General features: G+C 40.5%; 2 protein-coding genes and 1 non-coding gene across 3 annotated transcripts; all 3 read left to right on the forward strand.

The window, feature by feature from the left end:
* Window positions 1-277: 277 nt before the first annotated feature.
* Window positions 278-1,399, forward strand: LOC6559999 (hydroxysteroid dehydrogenase-like protein 2). Its single transcript, XM_001986589.3, has 4 exons — window positions 278-326; window positions 382-545; window positions 609-822; window positions 878-1,399. The coding sequence occupies exons 1-4, from the start codon at window positions 313-315 to the stop codon at window positions 1,344-1,346; spliced, it is 861 nt and encodes a 286-aa protein (XP_001986625.2). The 5' UTR covers window positions 278-312; the 3' UTR covers window positions 1,347-1,399.
* A 153-nt stretch (window positions 1,400-1,552) lies between these two features.
* LOC6560000 (nuclear pore membrane glycoprotein 210) lies at window positions 1,553-23,284 on the forward strand. Its single transcript, XM_001986590.2, has 19 exons — window positions 1,553-1,707; window positions 1,777-2,851; window positions 2,908-4,287; window positions 4,350-5,088; window positions 5,149-5,466; window positions 5,861-5,992; window positions 6,092-6,291; window positions 6,469-6,732; window positions 7,746-7,871; window positions 8,315-8,420; window positions 12,395-12,516; window positions 12,592-12,690; window positions 12,771-13,004; window positions 13,095-13,241; window positions 17,330-17,482; window positions 20,231-20,363; window positions 21,374-21,424; window positions 22,805-22,885; window positions 22,949-23,284. Exons 1-19 carry the CDS (start codon window positions 1,553-1,555, stop codon window positions 23,071-23,073), a joined length of 5,640 nt encoding a protein of 1,879 aa, XP_001986626.1. The 3' UTR covers window positions 23,074-23,284.
* On the forward strand, window positions 5,504-5,637 carry LOC116805148. The gene has a single exon (XR_004365061.1).
* Window positions 23,285-23,371: the final 87 nt, after the last annotated feature.

Below are 23,371 nucleotides of genomic sequence, written 5' to 3' on the forward strand. Positions count from 1 at the left end.
CAACAATAAAATATTTCGATATATACATATATATATATAAATACAAATAATCATTTATATTTATATATATATATACATATATATATATAAATACAAATAATCATTTATATTTACATTTCAATTAGCTTGAAACATAAATGTCATGATCATTAGTTTGAAAATCTATTTGAATACCGACTTCATCAAATAGTTTAGGTGCCAATAAATTAATAGTGGCTCTCAAACTGTAGACTGACAGTTAAAACTGTATATATTTGGTAAGGCGACTTGGTCACACTAGAATCCAGCGGGCATTGAATTCTATCAATAACAATGAGGAACTCGGGGTAAGAAGACCGGGTCGATGAGAATAAAGCAAATAACAATAAAAAAGGTAAACAGAAAATTACAGGGCAAAACACTGTTCATAACGGGTGCATCTCGTGGCATTGGGAAGGCGATTGCTTTAAAAGCGGCGCGCGATGGAGCCAACATTGTCATAGCTGCCAAAACAGCCGAACCACATCCAAAATTGCCTGGAACAATTTACACAGCAGCTGAGGAAAGTGAGTAATTTCACTTTACACTCGTATTGGAATTTGAACTTTGCAAGTTATCTTGATTTACAGTCGAGAGGGCAGGTGGCAAGGCTTTGCCCTGCATTGTTGATGTGCGGGATGAAAAGCAGGTGCAACAGGCGGTTGAGGCTGCAGTTGCCAAATTCGGAGGCATCGATATCGTTATAAATAATGCGAGCGCCATTTCGTTAACTCCAACGCTGGACACCGATATGAAGCGATATGATTTGATGCAGAACATCAATACAAGGGGCACATTTTTGGTGTAGGTGAATGTTAATCTTATCTCGAGTTTAATTCTGACTAACCAAATTCCATAGTTCAAAGACTTGTTTGCCCTATCTGCTGAGGAGCAATAATCCGCACATCTTGAACCTATCCCCGCCTCTGAATATGAAGCCGCATTGGTTCTCCAATCACACAGCCTACACCATTGCCAAGTACGGCATGTCAATGTGTGTGCTGGGCATGGCCGAGGAGTTCCGGGACCAGGGAGTAGCAGTCAATGCCCTTTGGCCTCGGACTACTGTGCATACGGCGGCGGTAGAAATGCTGCATGGCGAGGAGGGTGCTTTATATTCTCGCAAGCCGGATATAATGGCAGATGCGGCGTACGCAATAATCTGTCGCGATGCCAGGGGATACACTGGCAACTTCTTCATGGACGACGAAGTTCTGCTGGATGTGGGTGTTAAGGATTTCAGCAAGTATGCCTGCTCTCCGGAGAATATGCATAAATTACATTTGGATATATTTTTGGACGATGAGGGACCATTTGCCAAATTGTAATCGTTATTTTGTAAAATGTTTTGTTGTTTCAAAATAAATCCATGAACATTTAATTTGACCGCCAAAAGTTTGCCGTCTATCGATATTGTAATTGCGATAACTGAATTTGGCGGGCAATAATCGGACGAATATTGTAGGCAGGGCTCAATTGAACCAGTTCACAAGTGAACAACGCATCTCTTGTATAGACGCTTGCATGTGCCAAAATGAGAAGCGAACTTTATTTGTTTTTGCTGATTTTCGCGTCACAAAATGTCGCTGAATCGGCCAAATTGAATCACCCGCGTGTACTGCTGCCCATATTTCAGGACAAATCCATCAACTTCACGCTGGAAGTCGTCGATCCCAACTGCTACAAGTGGTGCGTCTGCCGGCACTATAACCTAAAATAAATTATAATCATTGTTGTCACTCTATTTTCGCTTTGCAGGACCTCATCGCGGCAGGACTTGATAACTGTGACGCCCGTGTACACTGGATTCAGTGAGTGCGCCAGCCAAGCGGTCGTCACAGTTCAAACACGCGAAAGACGCCGCAACACGGCGATTGTATTCGCCGAGGAACTGGCCACCGGCGCCACACTGCGCTGTGACGTGATTGTGGATGCGATTGATCGGCTAAATGTGCGCACAGCTACGCGCCAGCTATACCTGGAGGAGGCGCCGGCCACATTCGAGCTGCACGCCTTCGACTCGCAGGGCAACGAGTTCTTTACACTGGAGGGCATCGAGTTCAATTGGGATATTTCGTCTTCTAGCAGTAAGATGCCGCCGGCGTTGCGTTTTCTCACCTTCTCGGACAGTCCGTTTCATGTGGTGCCGCCGGCATTAGAGAAATTCGAAGCCGCTGGCTTCAAGGGCTATATGATACTGCTGGAGGGCATTAATACGGGCACCTCCAAGGTGGCCGTTAGCATGCCGCAGCCAGAGTACAGTCATGTGCCCGTAATGGAGGTGTATATCAGTGTGCTGGCCAACATCATTATAGAGCCATCTGAGGTGACCATCATGGCTGGCGACTCGATCAACTTTCGCATTCTGCAGCTGAAAATGGACAAACTGCACGATATAACGGCAAATCGGCAGTACTATCTGGAGGTGGAGGACACCAATATTGCCTATCTGAAGGGCAGCAGTGCGACGGGCTCACGCCACGGTCGCACACAAGTCTTTCTACGTGATCACAACATGCCGCAGGACAGCGACAACGGCGCGGACAAGCCCAAAGGGCCCAGTGCTCTGCTGACCGTTGCCGAGCCCGCGAAGCTGGGCATTAGCCTGCTGCCGCATAATAACTGGGTCACAGTGCAGGGTGAGCGTCACGAAGTCGCCCTGGATCTGTACGCTGGCGCTGGGCAGAAAATAACGCTGGGCACGCGCTATGCCATTAGCTCCGAGCTGGACGAATCACTGTTTACAATCCTGAAGAAGACGCAGAACGGGAGCCGCCTGTACGGCGAGGCACTCAAACAGGGCGTCACCCAAGTCTATGGCTCCTACAAGGATGTAAGCTATTGAACTTGGAACTTTATAAATTATAACTAATTAATTAATTTTTGCAGTTGTCGGTGCAGGCTGAGATGCAAATATTTGAGAGACTGAAGCTGCAGCCCATGAAAGTGATCCTGCCCTATGATCCGAACACCATCAAGCCACAGAAATTTCAATTTCATGCAACTGGCGGCGATTACAACTATGTGTGGTTCTCGGGCAATCCGCAGGTGCTGCAAATCGATGGTCAGGGTCTGGCCACAACGGAAATTCGTGATGTGCGCATGCCCGGCGTCTCCAAGGAGCTGATGGATGCCGGCGTGGAGTTGGCTGCACACACCACTGTTCGGGTGGCACTGGCCAAGAATCAGAAGGTGGCGCGACAGGCACAGATCTACTTTTTACCACCGCAACGGCTCGAGATCAAGCAGTATAATTTTGAGACAGCCCTCAAGGATTATGTGCGCCTGCACGTGGCCGTCTATGCTCATGTGAATGGCAGCTATGTGCCCTACACGAAATGCGACAATCTGCACTTTCAACTGGACTTTTCGCATCAAATCTTTCAGCTGGAAAATGGCGCTGCTGCTGAGACGCAGGATGCCATGGCTGCCGAGGCTTGTCATGTGCTGCGTCTACGCAGCACCACCGTTGGCAGCACTTTGCTACGCATTTCATACAGTTTCCAGGACAAGGTGCTGCAGGATTCCGTGAATCTGCATGTCTATGAGCCGCTATCTGTGCTGAATCCGTTGGAGAATGAGCTGGTGCTGCCGATTGGCGCATCGCGTAATGTCATCTATGCGCATGGGCCGCAACGCATCTTCACGCTCGAGGCGGAACTGAACAAGGCTACTAAATTCGATGGCAAAGTTATTCAAGTCTCCGAAATAGAGTTCGACACACAAAATGCTATCACAGCCTTTACGGTGCTGTGTCGTGAGCTGGGCGCAACACAGTTCACTTATCGCGTGCACAATACACTGGCCACGCCCAAATTTGCCGCCTACACTGCCGAAATCACCACCAAGGTGCACTGCGTCCGACCACGCTTTCTCAAGCTGTATGCCCGCCAGCAGCTGCGTCAATCCTGCCCGGTGGAGCTGCGATCGTCGTTGCTGTATCTCAAGGATGACGTGAACCAGTTTGATATTGAGATCGAGGTGCAGGATGTGAAGAATCGAAAGCTGATGAACATCAGTTCGCTTTGGCTCGAATGGGAGTTTGCCGCTGGCGATGAGCGCTATCAAACGGACAGCATTCCTCACCAGCAGCTGGATGAAGCGGAGCTCTATCATGGCGTTCGTCTGCCCGGGCGTGATGTCCTCGTCCTAACACTGAATGAGGTGGCGCCCAACTTTCGTATCAAGGGCACAGTTGCCCACTACAATGACAAGTTGCTCTCACAGCTGGGCATCCATGCGGAGCGTCCTCCATTTGGTGTTAAGAACGTGAGTAGTCCAAATCGCAGAAGCACTTAACCTTCGTAATGATAATGTACTCCGCTTTGCAGTTGAAAACGGGAGAAGTAACCAAGCCTGTGATTGAGAACGAGATACGTTTCCACACGGTTAATAGCACGCTGCTGCCACAGGATCATGTGAGCGTTTATCTGGCATCGTCGCACAGCGAACGCATAAATATAGCCCAGGGCAGCGGCTTCTTTCAGCTGGAACTATCGGAGCAGGGCATTGTGCAGGTTACCCATGACGAGAAGCACATGCAGCTAGTTTTGACGCCATTGCGTTTGGGCCATGTGCGACTGGAGCTAACCGATCGCTGCCTGATGAACGAGCCGGCGCACTTGTCCATCTCTGTGGTGGGCATAGGCGCCATCAGTGTGCTAGCGCTGGATCGTGTCGAGCGCACCAATTCCATTGAGGCCATTGTGCGGCTCTTCGACACCAATGAAAACCTTTTGCATATTGATTCCGATATGCTGAGCGTCTATCAGGTCACCGATCAGGTCTTCGATCCTGCCATACTTAGCGTCAAGTTAGATGAGCAGCACGGCTTGGGAGTTGGAGAGATACGCTTCAGGATAACGGGCAACAACATTGGCGAGACCAAGATCGTGTTCCAGTCTGGTCAGGTGTCCAGTGCGCCGCTCAATGTCCAGGTATTTGCACCCCTGCGCCTCTATCCGCGCAATTCGACGCTCGTTGTGGGCTCCAGCATACAAATCTATTACCAGGGTGGACCGCAACCCAACACGAACATCGTTTACAGCGTGCAGCCGCGCCATGTTGCCAGTAAGTTGAATCCATTGACCAATTGAAGATCATATCATTAATCGCATCCCTATTCCACAGCCATGAGCTCAGCCATTCTCACAGCACATAAGCTGGGCGCAACGAGAATAACCGGAAAGTGTTTGCTTAAGAATCCCATTAGCGGCAAGGACGAGATCGTCTCGGAGGATACGGTAGAGGTGCGTGTCGTTGCCCTGACTGCAGTCCAAGTGCGCACGCCACTTGTACGGATTCGGGCTGGCGCTGTTATGCCTGCCACGCTGTGGGGTCAGCCGGATCTGTCGCCTATGGTGTTGGGCACACTGCAAAATATGCGTATCACCTGGACGGTCAATCAGGTCGATGTGATTGAGATCTTTAATGTGTTTACAACAGCGGGTAAGTCGATAGTCCCACGATACGAGTATGTCGTTAGAAGCGTGCCCAGATACCGCATTGTTGCGCGGAGACTTCAGCTCAATGCCCACCAAGTGCACGCATATCAAAGTGTTCTCCGATGAGCCTGCATAGTTGAGTTCCAATGCAGGAACAGATACGGAACATATAAATTCTCCACACAATATAAACTCATTTTTAAAGTATTAGTAATTTAGATGTTAAATATTTATTAAGTAGTATATTTTTTAACTCAGTATTTATTTTGCAAGCTTACAGATCGTTTTGTAACTGTTATAAAATATTATATAGCTCTACCCCTTCATTCCCATAATTATCTGTATCTCTCTCACACACACACACTCTGTGTCTTTATCCGTATATCTCACCGCTGTAGGCATCGAGTATCAAAGTAGTGACTTAATTTCCGTGCGGATACGTGCACTTAATCCCGGCAAGGTCACCATCACAGCCTCCGTGCATTTGGCAGATGGCGTCAAGCTGCCAGCATCGAGCGTGGAACTAATTGGTAAGTAGTTCGATTGTGCCATGGGGCTCACTTCCGGCTTTAGGCTGGTTTTTGGTGGTGCATTAAAAAGAGTCGCAAATTGAAATTGTTATCGCACAGTTTTCAAAACACTGGAGCTGCTCGCACCAAAGCCTATAACAATGGACTGGATTTTGGCGGCACCACGCAGTACGCTTCAGCTGAAATGTAATATGGATGATGCGGTCTATAAGCTGGATGCGCAAAGCAGCGGAATTGTTTCTGTGACGCCAGATGGCGTTGTCCACACAAAGGATACCCTCGGTCGGGATCTGATAATTGTAAGTGTGCGCCCATCTATCACTCTGTGTGAATGTGTGTGTTGGTGTGTGTCTATTTTGGATTGTGCTTAATCGGCTTACCTCTTGGCAATTGCATTTGATTTGATACGTATTGTTATATATATATACATATAAACTCATATATATATTCTTTTTTGGTTTGTTCCGGGTACACAGGCCAAAACGGTTGACCAGACGCTGCCCATTGGCATTGAAGTGAAGAATGTACAATATATATTGGTGACTCTGCAGCCGGACATCAAATTGAAGCAGCTCGAGCATAAAATACCACGCGGTATGAATTTCGTATTTAAAGTGTCGCTGCATGATAATCTCGGCAACGAGTTCTCCCATAACATTGAGGATGTGAACGGATTGCGCTATGAGCTGGCCACCAAGGATGTGGTCGATGCACAGATTGGCAATAATCTAACAATTGCGGTGAGTGCCATATATATACTTGTAACTTTATACTTTATGCGGCTGTCATATTTAGGAGGGGTCTGTATTCTATATACATAGTTTATACTTTGTGCTGCAAGACTGGCCTCCTGGCTCGGCTCGTTTATATGTAAATGTGATCTTTAAACTTTGAGAAAGTTATTTCAATTTCATTTTTTGTGTGGCTGCTAACAACGAAGCCGCTGCATTTTAATGCACTCACAAAGACCTGTCTTGGCACCTGAGCTCTCCTCGTTCGCTCGTTCGCTTCCGTCTCAAAAAATAACCAAAAAATCTCAGTGTCCGGCCGCATGGCACGTCGCTTGGCTTGCCCCAGCACTATTTTCGTTTTTTTCTACTCTTGTAGCGGGCTTTTCTAAGTTTCTCACAATATACGTAACGCACTGAGATTTTATAGTAATGCTTGTCTGACTATCTGAATACATCTCTCAGTTCAAATAAATGTTATAGAAGGGCTCTTTTGAGAAAATGTGTACGACGGTTGGAGTTGGAGTCGTCCGGGTTGAATCACAATATAATATACAAATCTTTCCAGGGAATAATCGCTTTAAAGTTGAATTGTAGCGTTAAAATCTACTTACATTTATATATAAGTTTAAGCTTTTATTTAGTATTTACCAAATTAGATCTAAGCTCAAGTTATCAGTTGCTTGCAAGAGTATTTGATTGTCGGCATGGCGTTGACAACTGTTCTTTTTTTCTATTTGTGTTCTGCATTTTACTGGGCTGTGGCACGTTGATGTCACCACATAAAAATGCAACGATGCGTTGTCGCACATGCTGCAGCTTTTGGCTCTTAAAAATTGCGGCTGTCGAGTGACCGCCGACCACAAACACAAAACTTGAAACTCTGCAGCTGCAGCCACAAAACAAGCATTAACTTCAATATGCTCAAGTAAAGCGCGCAGCACAAAACTAGAGTTAAAACTTACCCTGCAACCCCAACAACCCCAAACTACATGCATTTCAAAATTATTCCATTTCGCACACAGTTGAATTTGCAACGCGAGACGAGCAACATGATTGCCATCAGTTTAAAGGATACAACCGGAGTTAAACATGCCGAGGACTACATCAAACTCTCTGTTGCCGAGTCCCAGCTCATTTACCCCACCAAGGTGAGTCCTATACATAAAAATCTATATATATAAAGTATATATTAACATCAGCTTGCTGCTTATTGTTTGGAGCTCACCCTTCATGCTGTGGCAGCTTGCAACTTTCAAATTGCAATGAACAGAAGAGCTAAATAAGCACGTACAACCTGAATTGCTCTATCATTGCCATTTGTTGTTAAATAAATGATGTTATTTTGTGGCATATTACATACCTTTAACTTGTTAATTTCTCGTTGCTAATAAACCAATTTACATTTGATTTTTTCTGCCGATATTCGCATGTCCCCATCAAATAACTAACATTGTCAAACTGTGTCACTTTTCTTTTATCGGGATTTGTCAACACATCGATTGTGAAAACCGCAAATGTCCGCCACGAACGATGCCAAAACCAAAATTGTAAACCCCCAATGGATGGATGCAACGTCGACAAACGCCAACAGACAATTTTCTCTGTGGGTGACATCATTTGCTTCGATTCACCGCTAACATTGTCATCGATTTGGAGCAGCTCCAATGAGCAGATGGTGGCGATTAATAAAAACACAGGTGAGTTGCTTGCACCAAGGTTGCAGCGCACTTTCCCCAATGGTTGTCAGACAGCTATATAATTTTAGATATATTCACAGTCGTTGCATTTGTAAAGTTAAAGAAAACTTTAATTGAAGTTATAGATTTATTGGTTTAGACATGAAATATAAACTTGTTATTATTGGGGGGCCTCAGGCACTACGACCTCTCCCCATCTCTGACGGATTAAGTTTATGTCTATGTCATCCGAGCTTAACACATATTTCCCTAGCATTTCTCGGATCTTCTTCGTGCAAATACAAATACATATGGCCAATATTAATTCCTCATACAGGAGCATAATTGATGCAGTTAAACACATTTACAGCATATCTTCTAGTCCCAATTGTTGTTTACACTTTTTAATCGATTATTTTAATTTGATTTTATTATAATTTGCGAATCCTGAATAGTTGGGTGATAATCCTCTTTGCAAACAATTCACAGTTCGTATTTATTTGAAAACTAATGTATGCAATTTATAAATTCAATACAATTGGTTTTGATGGTTTGTTTGTTGGTGCTGTAACAAAAGCGCAGCACACCACCCGCACACACACCACACTGGCATCACACACCCGCCACACACAGCCATCACACACCCAACACACGCCTGCCACACACTCACATTTGTGTGCACACCGTTTGTTGATGTAAAAATCCCGTGAATTTCACTGTATTTTGCGAACGATTTATTGATAACCCAATTAGGACAATTTTTCGGCTGTTATGTAAACAAACCAAAAAAGAGTACAACAACAAGAGAACTGGTTCAGCATCTATTTTGGGGTTATAGTTTGTGAATTAATTACCCTTAACTATCGTTTGGGGTATACCATTCTGTGTGTTACGGCATACCAACAATTACATTGCAGCAGTTGAAATTTTGTATTCCGTTTTATTTCTTAGTTTTTTTTTTCTGATGCAATGCAAAAAAATATTTACACCATGTTCTGTTGAGCGGGAAGGAGCTGTTTAGGTGTGTGTGTGTGTGTGTCCCATGAGGCTTTGAGTGGCGCGTAAAGTGTTGAACAAACATTGTCGCGCTTTCCGTACAGTAAATAACGAATAAGTTCAACACTGTTGCTAGAACTTTTGAAATTGTTTTATTATTGCGGACTCTTATCCTCTGTGACTTTGAAATTTGTGTAAAAAGGTCATCCGTCCAGATACGTCCAATTTAAGTGTTATGTATATGTATGTGAAAAGGTGTTTTGTATATCTGTGAATTTTTTCTTTACAATCCGCTTCATCTATACAAAATCTTAAGTTTAGACTATCTTCTGTTCAAAACATTTGTTGAGAGTTGTGGCTTGAAGTAATATTAAGTATCTAGTTGGCAATAGTTATAAATACAGTTAAGGCAACATGCTTTCCAAGTTGAGCTATTGCAAAAGTAAATTTCTTGCGTAATTCACAACACAACTCAGTTAAGCGTAATACATTATTCATAAAGTGGCGCCCACCTTCTGCTGCTTGCCTCAAAACCCAATCTCCGGAAATAAAAAAAAAAAATTGAGAAAAACAATTTTTCACACTTTGCACGTCGAGCGGCAAGGCGATGCTGCGTCGCTTTGGCAAAAGGATAAACCAAATAAAGGCGGAACACACAAGCGGCAAACAGCAATCGCGATTATGCAACTTGTGTGTGTTTGTCTGTGTGTGAGTGCTTGTTGTTCCTAACTGCAACCGAGCATAAAGATAAAGTATCTTTGTATTTCACAAATATCAATATGTGTTGCGTGTAGTATCTGTCTGTGACTGAAAAAGAAGGATACCAACTTGGCATAACTGTGCCTGCTCTACTAGCAGTTTAACACGACTCAAACACGATTTCAATATGCACATGTATGTGGATCTGTGTCTGTTTGTGTGTGTGTGTGTATCTGTGTCTGTTTCAGGCCCACAAAACTTTTAGGATGTCAGCTTTGGTAATGTTGATGGAAAATTGAAATATTATGGTAAGAGCACCACTGAATAGAGATTGACAGATTCAGACCGAATGCAAAACTTGATCATTTCTTCGAAACTCAGAAAAAGCAGCCAAAAGTCTATCAGCATTCCAATAATATTGGTGCCCATTGCAATTTTCTGTTTAAATTGAGAAACTTGCACGAATTATTCGTAAAATTCGTTCAAAATTCCAGGAGTCCATTTGCAAAGAGCTTGTTAAGCCACAGACAAAGCTGCCTGATTCTTACACAAAAATCGATGCATATTAATTTCTGTTTGCAAGCTGTATTTTATTTGCCCTCGTGTGAGTAACACAAAGAGCTGGCAGCCTCAATCAGATTAGACACACACATATAGAGATATAGAGTAGCACAGAACCTACATGGACATTAACTGTTGAAAATAGTTTAAACTCTCAGTAAATCATATTTATGTACTACAAATTATATTAAATGTCTTTGGTAAAGTTCTGCTACACTTGGTTTATATTCAACATAATTAAAATGGCGCATTTTCTTCCCGCAAAGAGGTAATTCTTTGCCAAATAAATGTCGTTGCTGAAGAGTTATCTATATTTATCATAGTACTAATCAATGTTTATGAGAGTGATTGCGGTCGAAAATGGAGAAAAAGTCACACACATTTAAATTTATGAAATTGTTTTCCCTTTAACATGTATGTATGTGTATATCGGTTATATATACATATATATATATATATATTACGTACGTGATTACTTATTTTTCGATTGGCATTGTGTTCATTGTGTGACAACCAACAAGAAATCCCCAAGCAATTTATATAGCCAATATTACACACAGCTGCGGATTAGTTTCAGCTGTTGCCGTTGATGCTACTGCTCCTGCTGCTACTGCTGCTGCTGGTACTGTTGTTGACTGCAAAAGGAAAAGTGGAAAATCAAAGCTGCTTTTTGTCATGGCTGCAAAAGCAAAAAGAAAACTCCCAAAACAATTAGTGTGATGTCGCCTGCAGTGCTTCAAAATTAAATTAATTACATATATATTTTGTAATTTAACAATGACACTAAAAACAATGTCTCTGCATGCGTATTTGGAGTCGTAGTCGTAGTCGCAGTGGTGTATTCTGTGCTCACTGTTACGATAACTGTCTGTTCTTTGGTCCGTGTGGTACACAATATGGAAATGTCAGGAGTGCCATGTCATGTTGTCGCATAAATTAATTAAAAGTGCACAATAGCGTTAAAAGCACAATGTTACAACTTTCCTGTTCAACATAAATGCTTAAGCTGTCACATCGATCGCATTGAAATGCGACCGATGCCAACACGACGAGCTCGACGAGCCCCCATCCCCGCGGTCCGCTTATCATTTATGCTACATTCGAGTAGCCAGCTGACCCATTTAACCAGATGCCGACAGAGACAACATCTTCTGCTAAAGCAGTTTGTGTCTCTTCAAAGACCAATCGACTCGAGTCTAGTCTATTTGAGCAATATTTATGCGTCTCAGAGCGATGTTATTTACTATTCAATGCGGCGCACCATTTGGACAGTATGGGGATTAAGGTGCAGCAAGGGGAATTACAGGTAAAAAATCATTGAAGCATATTTAATGCCATCAAATATTAATATCGTTGTTTGTTTGGCAACTTCTTGCGCTCACAATTTCAACGACACTGCTTGCATATTTATGGGCCATGCGTAAACATTTTGGAAAAAGTCATAGCTCAAGAATTTAATGCAATTTTCAAACACACATTTATTTTAGCAATGTTAACTGCAAAAGAGGCATCATTACAGTTTGTATTTCCTGCTTGAAATTTAAGGAAAATTGCTTTAAGTTAGTGGTATTTAAACAGGAATGTCTGACTGACTGACTATGGTTGAATAGTTTGTATTTGATCATCCTTGAATTAGGTTTCTCAAAAGGCAATCATAAGATCAGCCCCTGTTGATATAGTTTGCCACGCTAACTAGTTATCGATTTGAATATTATTAAATGAAGCTTTATTGATTTTAGGCATTGCACGAGTGCTGAGTCACCAGCACAGGATGGTCGAGAAAGTGGTGGTGACATGTGGTGATAAATCGCGTCGCGGCGGTTACCTCAAATACGATCTAGAATTGCGCGAATCGGACTCGGTATGTACTGCATATGTCTAACCAAATTCAAACAGTCATAATTCATAGCTGTGACGTCTCTTGCAATTATTTCAGATTGTGTTTGCCAAATCGCTGGACATATTCAGCGGTTCGGAGTACAGTGCGCAGCTGGTGCTGCGCAACCACATGCAAACGGACAAGTTCAGCAATCTGGTGAGTTACCGAGACCGAGATATAAAATATATATATGCAGCAGTAAAGTGCAAGGCTAATATGATATGCTATTATTGCAGATTGCTCAAAATATATCGAAGTGCATAAGTCAGTTGCACAAAGTCGCTGTGGATGCATTTACCTGTCGCCTGGTCGCCAAGGACGAGCTGGGCCAGCAATTGCTGAAACTCTATCAGGTCGAAGCTATTTTTGATATAGCCAGCAACCAGTATGCGTGCAAGCTTCTGCTAACGTCCAGCTTCACAGAACTGTTGTCCATTTTGAAGACAAACAATGTGCTCCTTGAGCTCGAGGTACGTAATGTGAATTGTGGACTGTGGCACAACAAATGTGCACTCAGCGAATGCAATTTGCTAAACTATTTTCTGTGGTATTAATTGCAGGCGGCAATGCCGAATGGTATTTTGGATACCATGTCGCTGAAACTGGTGCCGGGCATTAAAGTGTCTCTGGAGTCGTTGCAGGTGCATGACTTAAAATCGCAGGAGCTACACATAAGTGGTTTGGATAAGGCCCTGCAAAAGCTGCAGGTGAGTTGGCACAAAAAATAGACGAATGTAGCGAAGATTGATGACCGGTGAACGCATTTAACCGTGTTTCTCTTTTTATTGTCTTAAAATACTAACTCTGTTTTTCACTTGTATTTTGTTTGTGGGAAGTGTATTTTCCAAATTCACTGAGACATGTATTGATAAATGTTGTAGGAAAAGAGTTTTTAAGAATGCGTTTGAAACTGTTGAAGCGAAGAGTTTAAGCATTAAATTTCCATTTTTCAAAGAGCAAAATAGATTTTCCGAAATTTATGATTCAAATATTGTAGACATCCTGGTCAATAACCAAAAGAGAAGCATTGCTTATTTTTACATTTTTATACTATGAAAGAGAATTTCACTATTATGAATTGATTTCAAGAGCTTAGTTGTGTTGTTTATCACAGGCTTGCAGCAAAGTCACATTGAAGTTTCCTTTTTCTGTTGTCTATATGGAAGTTCGCTTATATATATAATTATATATATATATATATATATATGCTGCTCAGGATTTCCGTCGCTTATAGTCGAATACTTGAGCTGCACTTATACCTATTTATTCGGTTGTCTTGAAAAACAATCATAAGTAGCAGCAGCCGCAGCACTAGATAGAACATAAGGACGTACATTTTATGTGGTAATAAAATACAGGAAATTGCTTTACAATGTACGCTCCCGTTTCCAGGCATCCAGGCATCGCCATTGCCATTGCCATCGCCATCGCCACTGGCAGCAGGTCTTAAAGTACAATATTATGTACGACAAGTGTTGAGAGTGTGTCCCTCCAACATAGATACTGAAAAACAGCGACTGAGTAACTGAGAGTATTCCATGAATTTGAAAGTTCTTGCTTGCCTATGGACTGTCCTTGCCAACCAGCCAGCCAACCAGCTAGCCAGCCAGCCAGTCAGGATGATTGTTGCCAGTGCTATTGCTGCTATTGTGGTGCCGCAAGTAGTTGCGGCTTCTTATGCAGCGGCATCGGCAGCGGCAGTTGCTTTGCAATGTCAATGTCCACCCGCAGGGTTGCATGCTTGCAAAATGCAAAATGACAGCATTTTGCTTGACTTCCATTTCCGGCTAGCTGCGGGCATTATTATTTGCCTTTGCCCTTCCTCGTACTCGAAAATATTGGCTGCATTTCAGCATCTCTAATTACAGTTAAGTGGCACATTTGAAATATGCCGCATAATTTTGCATTAGCTGCAAATTTGCAGTTTGGCCAACAATGGCACTGCATTAATGCTTCTGTTGCAATTACAACAGTAACAGCAACAGTAACAGCAACAGTAACAGCAACAGCAACAGCAACAAACTGCCAACTGTGGCTGTGGCATTCAAAGCAAAAGGCCAGCCGTCCGAGCATGCACGGCACATGCTACACTCAGTTCAATGGCGTATACAGAATGCACTTGTGGGCATCACAAATCGTTCGTTGCAGCTTCAAAGTGTCAAGTGTGTGAAGTGGACAGTCAATACGGCCCATTGTCATTATTGGTATAGTTGTTTTGTTATTGCTATTTCTTGGCATATTCAATGTTTTTCCCATCAAGACCAAAGTGCTCTATACTCGAGAACCGCCATAAATACTATGTATTTTTGTACATAGTTAGAGTAGATTATAAGCGAGTGCAATGCATAAGAGAAGTCCTTATATATAAATATATATATATCAAATTTTATTTTTGTTTTTATTGTTTATTTGTTTGCTTCGATACGAATTAGTCCCTTTTTAAGTTATCAAAATGGAACTTTACTTTTTAAAAGTTATCTGGGGCGTGCTAAACAATTCAATTTTTATTATGTTTTCAATAGCTCGCTATCAACAATCAAAAGCATTCGCTGGTAAATTAAGTTTTGGCATAAAAAACTTTTTGTTTGCCTGTTTTTCAAGTTGATCTGAGCGCAATTCATCCTTTGCCAGTTGTATTTAGTATGTTTTTAATACTTTTATCGAACTGCTGCCATTGAAACAATTGAGCGAAAAAAACGATTTTTTTCACGAAAATAAGTACACTTACCAGTTTCACAATTTGGTTATTAACGGATAATTGTTCCCTTTCTGTTCACTATACAGTAAACTTAAAAGTCAGCTATCATTATTTATGGGTATTAAAGCATTAACTTCTTGTTGTTGATTATCGCCAATTAATCATTTAAAGTTGCTGCAAACCACAAAAGGGCAAATTATGCGATTGTCAATTTCGGTGCACGCGGCACTTTTATGAAAATTCACATTTTTCAGCAGACAGCAAAACCCCGACAACATAGCAGATCATACACAATTATATATGATATATATATATAATATGACATATATATATAGCTTACATCTGTATGCAATTCACACGTGCGACCTTTTTGGGGGCTGGTTAAAAGCGCACTGGTCTGGATAATTTTCAATTAATTATTAAATATTCTTCGTGTATTATCAATGGGCTAATAAGAATTGTTTTTGCCACTGTTGCCTCTGTTGTTGATATGCTTGCGCTTCCGTTTATTAACAATGTTGATATTTTTTCAAGTATTCATTATTACATATTAATATTATTGTTTATATATGTGTGCATGCTTATACTACCCTATAATGCATAAATACACATTGAGCGGTCTTTTGCACTCTACAAATTATAAATCGAGCTGTATCCAAGTATTTCTCTTCTACTCATTGAACTCAGATGCAATTTGCTATTAAATTTAAAATTGGATTGTTGTTTTCATATACGAAACTTTTGCAGATGATCTCTCTACCAGACTGGCATTCTAAGCTACAACACCGTAACTAATTATAGAGTTACTGTAGACCAGTTTGTAGGCTATCTTCCTGTCCAACACATTCGTCTTTAGCCTCCCTTCTGAATTATATGCATGTATATTTGTGTTTATGTATAAGTATGGATCGGATGTGTCAGCAGTTGCTCTCCGTGCACATCCGTTTCCATAATGTAAACCTTTGTTTATTTTTATTTTTATTTTTATTTTCATTTGTTCGCATTAATTTTGCAAACAAAAATGGAAAACAGATATTATATGATTAACAATGCGTCCGTGGGATATGCTCGACTATAGAGTAATGTATAAAATATTTTTAGCTACAACAAGCTACAAGAAATTATTAAATATTTGCATCCAAGGGCGTATAAAGGAGGTCAGCTGCACCAAGAAACTTAGATGCCGAAAGAAAATTGGAATATTATATTTAACTTCAGATAATTTTTGGAAAAGCTTTACAATAATGTGTATTATTTGCTTGGAATGTATAAAACGTGATTTTTTGTTTTGTTTTTATAGATTTATAGATTTGTATGCAAAAATCGGAAACTCAAAATTTCAATTCGTGTAATGTGTGGGCAGTGGTAGCAATGTTATGGCATCATATATATATCTAAAACAAAATACACCTCCCCTCTGGACCCGCCCTTCCAACTTGTTTGCAAGAGCATCTATATGCACTTGTATGAATCATGTACTCGAATACGCTGCAACTTTGTAATCTTATTGATTGTTTTTCTGCAAATGAATTATATATTATATGTGCATTTTTTGGTGATTTTTTAATTTGTATCATTGCAATGGCAAATATTTGAGTAAACTTGCAGATAACAGACAGGCAGATTTTGTTTGTTAATTGATTCTAAATAGTTAGTCAGAAAAATTAAGATTGTCAAGCAAAAATGTGAGCAAATTGACATTTTAAAACAAATATTTTCAAATATCCACACACACACACATCGTAAGTGTGCCTACTACTATTTTTGATTAATGTGTTTATGTCACAAAATTGATTGCTTTAAACATTTTGATTAAACAAAATTAGAAGCGCAGCACGTTGAGACTTTGCCACATATAGAAGCAGTGTTTTATTGCAGTCGTTGCAATTGCCGTTGTCATTATTGTTCGTGGCTGCTTATTGCTGTTGGTATTGTCATTACCATTACCACATTTACCAATCTGATTGCTTTGCCTGTTCTCAACTTTTGCTGATTTAGTTTTACATAATAACATATGCCAGTAATCTAGCTTACAATTATTTGATTTGAACTTCAAACTATTTAATTAAATTTCGTTTTATATCTCTTCTGGTGCAGGTCAAAGCATCGGACACCAACTACTTTGCCGTTGAATTGATTGAGCATGCGCATGGCCTCAGCAAATATCGGGTGCGTTTCCTTAAAGATTTCCCACTGGAAGAGAATCTATATGTACTGGTGCACTCGCCAGACACGAATCAGAGTATTCAGGTAAGTGCACACTCAAGGTTTCACGCTTGCTCAAGCATTTTATGCAAATAAGTTGAATGATTGCATACAATTTTCGGAAAAAAAAGCATTAAGTTTGTTTGAATTTGTTATGATTGATTATTGACCTCGAATGTAATGAATAACCTGTAAGTTAAAACGTGTATACGGATCATGGTGATTTTAAACTTATGCAACAGACGCTGGTAGGCTTTGACACAACTTTTAAGTTTCGGTCTGAACTAAAATAAAGGTTATACGATATACTTTATCGCGTTACTCATTAACTTTGTCTTCAGGTGGGCTTATCAGCAGTAGCGAACGTATCAAACTCAGTTACCAGAAACTTGGTATGAATATCTCCCATAGTTAATAAACCAAGTCTATATATACATCTTTTTATAACTAAGACCAAAAATGAAATTTGATAGATTAATTAAATTAATGGAACAAAAATGTAAATGTGTTAGAATTACATGTGTAGGGACCAGTCTTCCACTCAATCACCCTTATCTAAAACATATTGCTGTTTTCTACCAATTTGGTTGTAGTTTTCGCTGCTGCTGATTTTTCTTCTGCAACACTTTGTTCCACAATATTTCTTATGCAATATTTTGTGTGCATATTCGACTGGTATTTCAATTTCGCCAAATTGTGTTTATTTTTACTTGGCAGGGGCTACGATAGCAACAACAAGCAGAGCAATAAGCACAAATGTAAATACGCTGCCATTGGCATTTTTCATTGGTTACCTGATGCCATTAGATAGTGCAAACAGACTGACAGCCCGCAACCGCAGTTGCAACCAGTGGCGGAGACGAAGGCGCGTATCAATTTGTTGGTAAAGTTTTGGCCATTTCCTGTAGTTTAACTTCCTGTGCACGTTGCCAACGTTGTGGTCAGTGGCTGTTGCCGTTTTCGCCAATCTCTGTTGTTGCATTTAAGGCAGTCAAAAGGGCAGCAAGTAGCCAAAAAACAATGCAACTACAACAAAAATTGTGCTGCACACATATAAAGCGAAGCGAAATTGCATAAATAAGTTTCGTTTATATACCCCAAAACGAATGGTCAGTTGTCCAGCGCACTTGCAACAGTGGCTGCAGCTGCAGCTGCAACAACACCAGCATCGGCAACAACAAAATGGCGTATATCTTGCTCAGGCAGTACCATTCCATGTCCATTACCCCTGTCCCTGCTTGCCTGCCACGTACCCACAGCCAAATTGCATAAATTTCTGTAGCGATTGGGAGGCTCAGCTGAGGAGACGCATTCCCCATGGCCTGGGTTCATCTATAAGCGCTATCTCGCATTCAGTTGCACATAAACAAAGGAAAAGTCGTTAAGTATGTGTATTTTCCCTTACCCCGGCCGCACTCTCTTCCCTATGCCTGTCTTATGGCTATTGTGTCATCGGTGGTGTGTTCATCCAACGCTTGGGGACGCACACATCATGTCAATAAATTCGGTTCCATAAGTCGATCGCTTGTTCGCCTTGGTCGTCTTACAAGCTCCGAATACTCATTTATTAGCCCCAAAAGCCATCATGGCCGACTCAAAGGCGTTGTAATTGCCTCGCGCCACACTTAAAATCTTGAGTTGGAGTTGGGCAACAAGCCGCTTAATTGTGGCATGTATTAATTGCCCAATTCCCCATTCGAGGCAACTTTCAGATTTGCAATTTGCTCGCCGTGCAAAGATACTATGAAAACGTAACAGAATTATTTGAATATTGATATAGAGAAAATAATTTTATAAATAAAGTATGTAAAAAAGTGTACTCTTATATGAAAAACTAAATTTAATTTGGTACAGATTCAAATTAAAGAATAATTAAAAATTAATGATATAAAAAAACAGATTTTATTTGGTAACAGATTTAAATGTGTGAATTATAAATCTAAAAATATATTGTTAAATCAAAACTGATTTTATTTGCCAACTGACGCAAATTTGAGAATTGCCATAAAAACATTGATCAAATTGAAATTAATTTTTAATAGCCACAACTCAATCGAATACACTTTCAAAATATGAATTGTATTCCTCGCTTTAGGCCGTTATTTGTTGTTGTTTTCAAGCATAATTAATGACTTCAATTATTCACTTTCACCCAGTCTGGTCAAAAATAAATTTATGATTTATTTAGGAAACTAATAAAAAGTTACTTTTCCTGCACTTATATATGGGAATCTAAATTAAAAGGTACAGGATATGTAAAACATCAGGAATTTGGAGTAAAGCCCGACTCTAAAAATTAATGCTATTTGGTAAAAATAAATTAAAAGTTTCCTTTGAAGTTTGTTAGAATATTTGTCATTCGACTTATATAATTTGTATTTCTTGATTTTATATTCTTTGGTCTTGTTTGTAAAGTGGCTTTGGGCCTTAGGACGTAACTTGCTTTGCCAAATGTTCGAAATGGCAAGTGAATACTTTGAATGTCAATTGAATATACAGTTGCAGTTGCCCTTGCAGTTGGAAACACATGGCAAAAACTTTTGGCAATTGCTTCTAATTGATTTCTCTGCGTTTTTGCTGGCTTTTTCTTTCCTCTTTTTTTTGGCTTTAACAACTTTCATTTAACTCCCTGGTTGGTGTTTTGTTTATTCATTTCGTCTGTGCGACCACAGAGAGAATTCCCAAGGATCTTTCTCATTCGCTTGCGGTAGACGCAAACCCAAGGAATAAAAGCCATTTGTGGAATAAAGTTTGTACAGCTCTTAACCCTTATGATTGTTCGTTTCATTGCAGGTGCCCATAATTGGCGACACAACGTTTGCGGGGAAGTGCTCGGGACGTCCGGGCGGACCGCTGCTCCGTCCCCTAATCGAGAACCTGGGCTTTATATTAACAACAACTGTCATTGTCATCGCTTCGATATGGGGTAAGTACACTTTCTATCTGTCCAAACTAATCGCACGTATATTCAAATATTAAAATATTCAATTGGCGCATGAATCATGCAAAAGCGCATCAAGGTAGCAGAAGAGTGTGAACATTGTTAGAGCAAGAGTCTCATAAATCATAAGCGCTTTGACCCTCACAGTTCTTTTTGTTATTGTTGTTGTTTGCAGTTAATCGCAAATTCCATGAATCTTTAATCAATCCCAACGCGAAGCACCAACTTTTTTTTTTTTTACCTTATCTGCAGCCAAAGTCCGGGCAGAGGCTGGTATCCTTCGGCTATCCTGGTTATCCTTTGACGCAGACCTTTTTAGTGACGCTTCATGCGACCTGCGTTTTAGGACAACGCTTCGTTAAACTTTGCCATTTTCGTGCATTTTTGCACGCAGCTGCAAAACTGACTGAAGTCAAGTCAAGGCGGGTCGACTTCACTCCGACTTATTCCTAGTTAGGAGACTAAAGTTTTTCCTTTTTCGGCGCCGACGCCGCTCGTGTTTGCCATTTTTCAATGTTGTCTGTTCGCTGTGGTCGGACGGTCGGACAGGGGTGTTATCGGTACGAAAACACTTTACACCCAATAAAAAAAGAGTATAAAAAAAGAGAAAAACTGTAGCTAACAAAACTTAACTAGGGTTTACCTTGTTCGTTTGCCAACCGCAAAACTGATAAGCAGCAACTTTTCGCTTGGCTGTTGTGCGACGTGCACACCCCATACCCCACACACACCCGCTTTCTAACCCTGTTGACACTCTGCGTAAGCAAAAAACAAAAAAAAAAAAAAAACTCAAATATAAACAACAACAAGAGCTCTACGACTTGCGACTTGCGACTTGCGCCTTGAAACTTGCAGCTTGCAACTTGATTAATTGCAATCTACGCTACATGCATGAGTATCATGTACATAAGTTGTACATACCATGTGCTACTATATCTATTGCCAGCAGTATTTTTTAATTTCTAAATATTCTTTTTCTACATTCAATCTTGCAGTATATATAACCTTCTTCCAGACGCAGGGCGTGAAGCAAGTCAACTCTGAGGGTAAGTTTAATTAATAATTTTGAGTGCACATCAGCAGCAGTAGTAGTAGCAGCAGCAGCAGCATACCCGCAGGCTGTGTGGCAGCTTCTACGCACAACTTTTGCTACACTTCTCTCTATTAGTTTTAAGTTTTTAGTCATTTCGTGCATGAATACCAAAAAGTTTTGGGGCAGCGATAACAGGCCGCAGTCTTTGCACTATCATCATCAGTTGAAGTACTGTTCGCCAAAAATTTCTTATTTATGACTTAAACTTTGATTTTTCAGGTTTTTTTTTTGCTTCTAATTTTTCTGTGTATACTTTTTTAATATACAATTTTTTTCGTATTCGTCTATCGTCTTTAGTTTTTGCTCTTCCTCAGGCGTGATATGACTGACATTTAATACTGAGAACAAGCGTGTTATAAATGCTCGATAGTCTGCAGTGAAAATGAATAGTCGACCCATTGCCAAATTTTAAAAATTAATCAGCCTTTTGGCTTGCATGGACAGCAGTTCACATGTCAGTGAAAATCAATTCAATTTGAAATGCAATCGCAATAAGCTGCAAAGGTCCTAAGCTGGACAGCAAGTCATTCAAATTGTGTCACCTGCTCCCATAAAATGCATTTGCAGTGCGCAATAAATTACATAAGCTTGACGTAAGCTTCAAGTCTTTGCAACTAGCATTAACATTTTCAGCGTTTTCAGTTTACGGCTTTGAAGACTTGTTGTTGTTGCTGTTGCGATAAGCGCTTGCTTCTTTAGCATTTTATCAGCAATGGGCCACAACTTGCTGGCAGTCAAATTACCTTAATTACAAAATTAGTCTAATTACTTAAGATTTGTGGCACTCCACCCACCATTCCCATCTGCCTCCCCTCCAATAAGCACTTTGGTAGGTCAGCAAGTTGTCCAATGTCCAACAACGAAACCTTTCATTTGTTTGCTTCTTACTCGCCCATCCGCACGTAATTTTTACACTAATTTTAATAGCTAAATTATTTGTTGTGTGTGTTTTGTGTTGCCAAAATTGTTTGGTGTTTGCCGTTTTTGTTGTTGGCTCTCTGCTCATTTTTCATGCCTTAGGAACGCTTTACTAATTACCCGCAAGAAGGTCTTGAGGGGCTCTATTTACTGACAGTGAAGTGTACACGCCTTCTTAGCTTTAGCGGCAGTAATGACAACAATTTAACCTGAGTATATTTTGTTACAACGTTGTCCACTTTAAGTAAAGCAAATACTCATTGTAATATTTAAATTATAGTAACTGTATTATTCAAGTTTACAACACATAGAAGAGTAAAAGACTTTTAATTTCATTACACAGCATCTTCACAAAATTAGTTAATACAATTTTTTAATTATATGTTTCTAATATATTTTTCTTTTCACTGTGCAGTGTTTCAGCAAAGAAGAGGAAACACTTCGAATGCATCTCCCAGCAAAACCTTAAATAGGTCACAAGATGGCTCATTTGATAGTAAGTCTGGCTTGCATATACTTTCAACAAGCATTCTAATATCAACATTAAACTACTTTACAGATACATTTAACAATTCATTTAATCGTCGCGTGCAGCAGTCGCCAATGCGGGATGAGTCCTTTATCTACGGCCATCCGCAGCTAAACAGTCCCAACAGACGTAGTAATGTGCGTCCCTACAATTAGTTCTAGCTGATTTCTGTGTGCTGTGGAATTGATTTACTAATGTGGCTGCCTGAATGCAACTCTAACATAAGAAAGGCCATTAACTCAGGTTAAATTTAAAGACACGTACTGCCAAAGTGTACCAATAATGGAGTTGGGGAACTGGTGATTTTTCTATGAAACGTTCCTTTGTGTATAGATTTAAAAGTAAACCGAGACTTTATCAATATCATTTAATAACTTAATTCTGTAGGGTAGGTTTAATGCAATTCTAGTGAATTAATATTTAATATTTACAGAATGCGTTTGGTAAGGTTGT

Source organism: Drosophila grimshawi, unplaced genomic scaffold (assembly GCF_018153295.1).
Source record: "Drosophila grimshawi isolate 15287-2541.00 unplaced genomic scaffold, ASM1815329v1 contig_1367, whole genome shotgun sequence".
Lineage (NCBI taxonomy): Eukaryota > Metazoa > Arthropoda > Insecta > Diptera > Drosophilidae > Drosophila > Drosophila grimshawi.

Excerpts from the sequence above, each read along its gene's own strand:
- LOC6559999 (XM_001986589.3), top strand. Across the intron at positions 546-608 it reads TTACACAGCAGCTGAGGAAA|TCGAGAGGGCAGGTGGCAAG; the intron begins GTGAGTAATTTC and ends CTTGATTTACAG. Across the intron at positions 823-877 it reads ACAAGGGGCACATTTTTGGT|TTCAAAGACTTGTTTGCCCT; the intron begins GTAGGTGAATGT and ends CAAATTCCATAG.
- LOC6560000 (XM_001986590.2), top strand. The coding sequence starts at position 1,553 with ATGAGAAGCGAACTTTATTTGTTTTTGCTGATTTTCGCGTCACAAAAT. Across the intron at positions 13,242-17,329 it reads AGGCCCTGCAAAAGCTGCAG|GTCAAAGCATCGGACACCAA; the intron begins GTGAGTTGGCAC and ends CTTCTGGTGCAG. Across the intron at positions 17,483-20,230 it reads ACACGAATCAGAGTATTCAG|GTGCCCATAATTGGCGACAC; the intron begins GTAAGTGCACAC and ends GTTTCATTGCAG.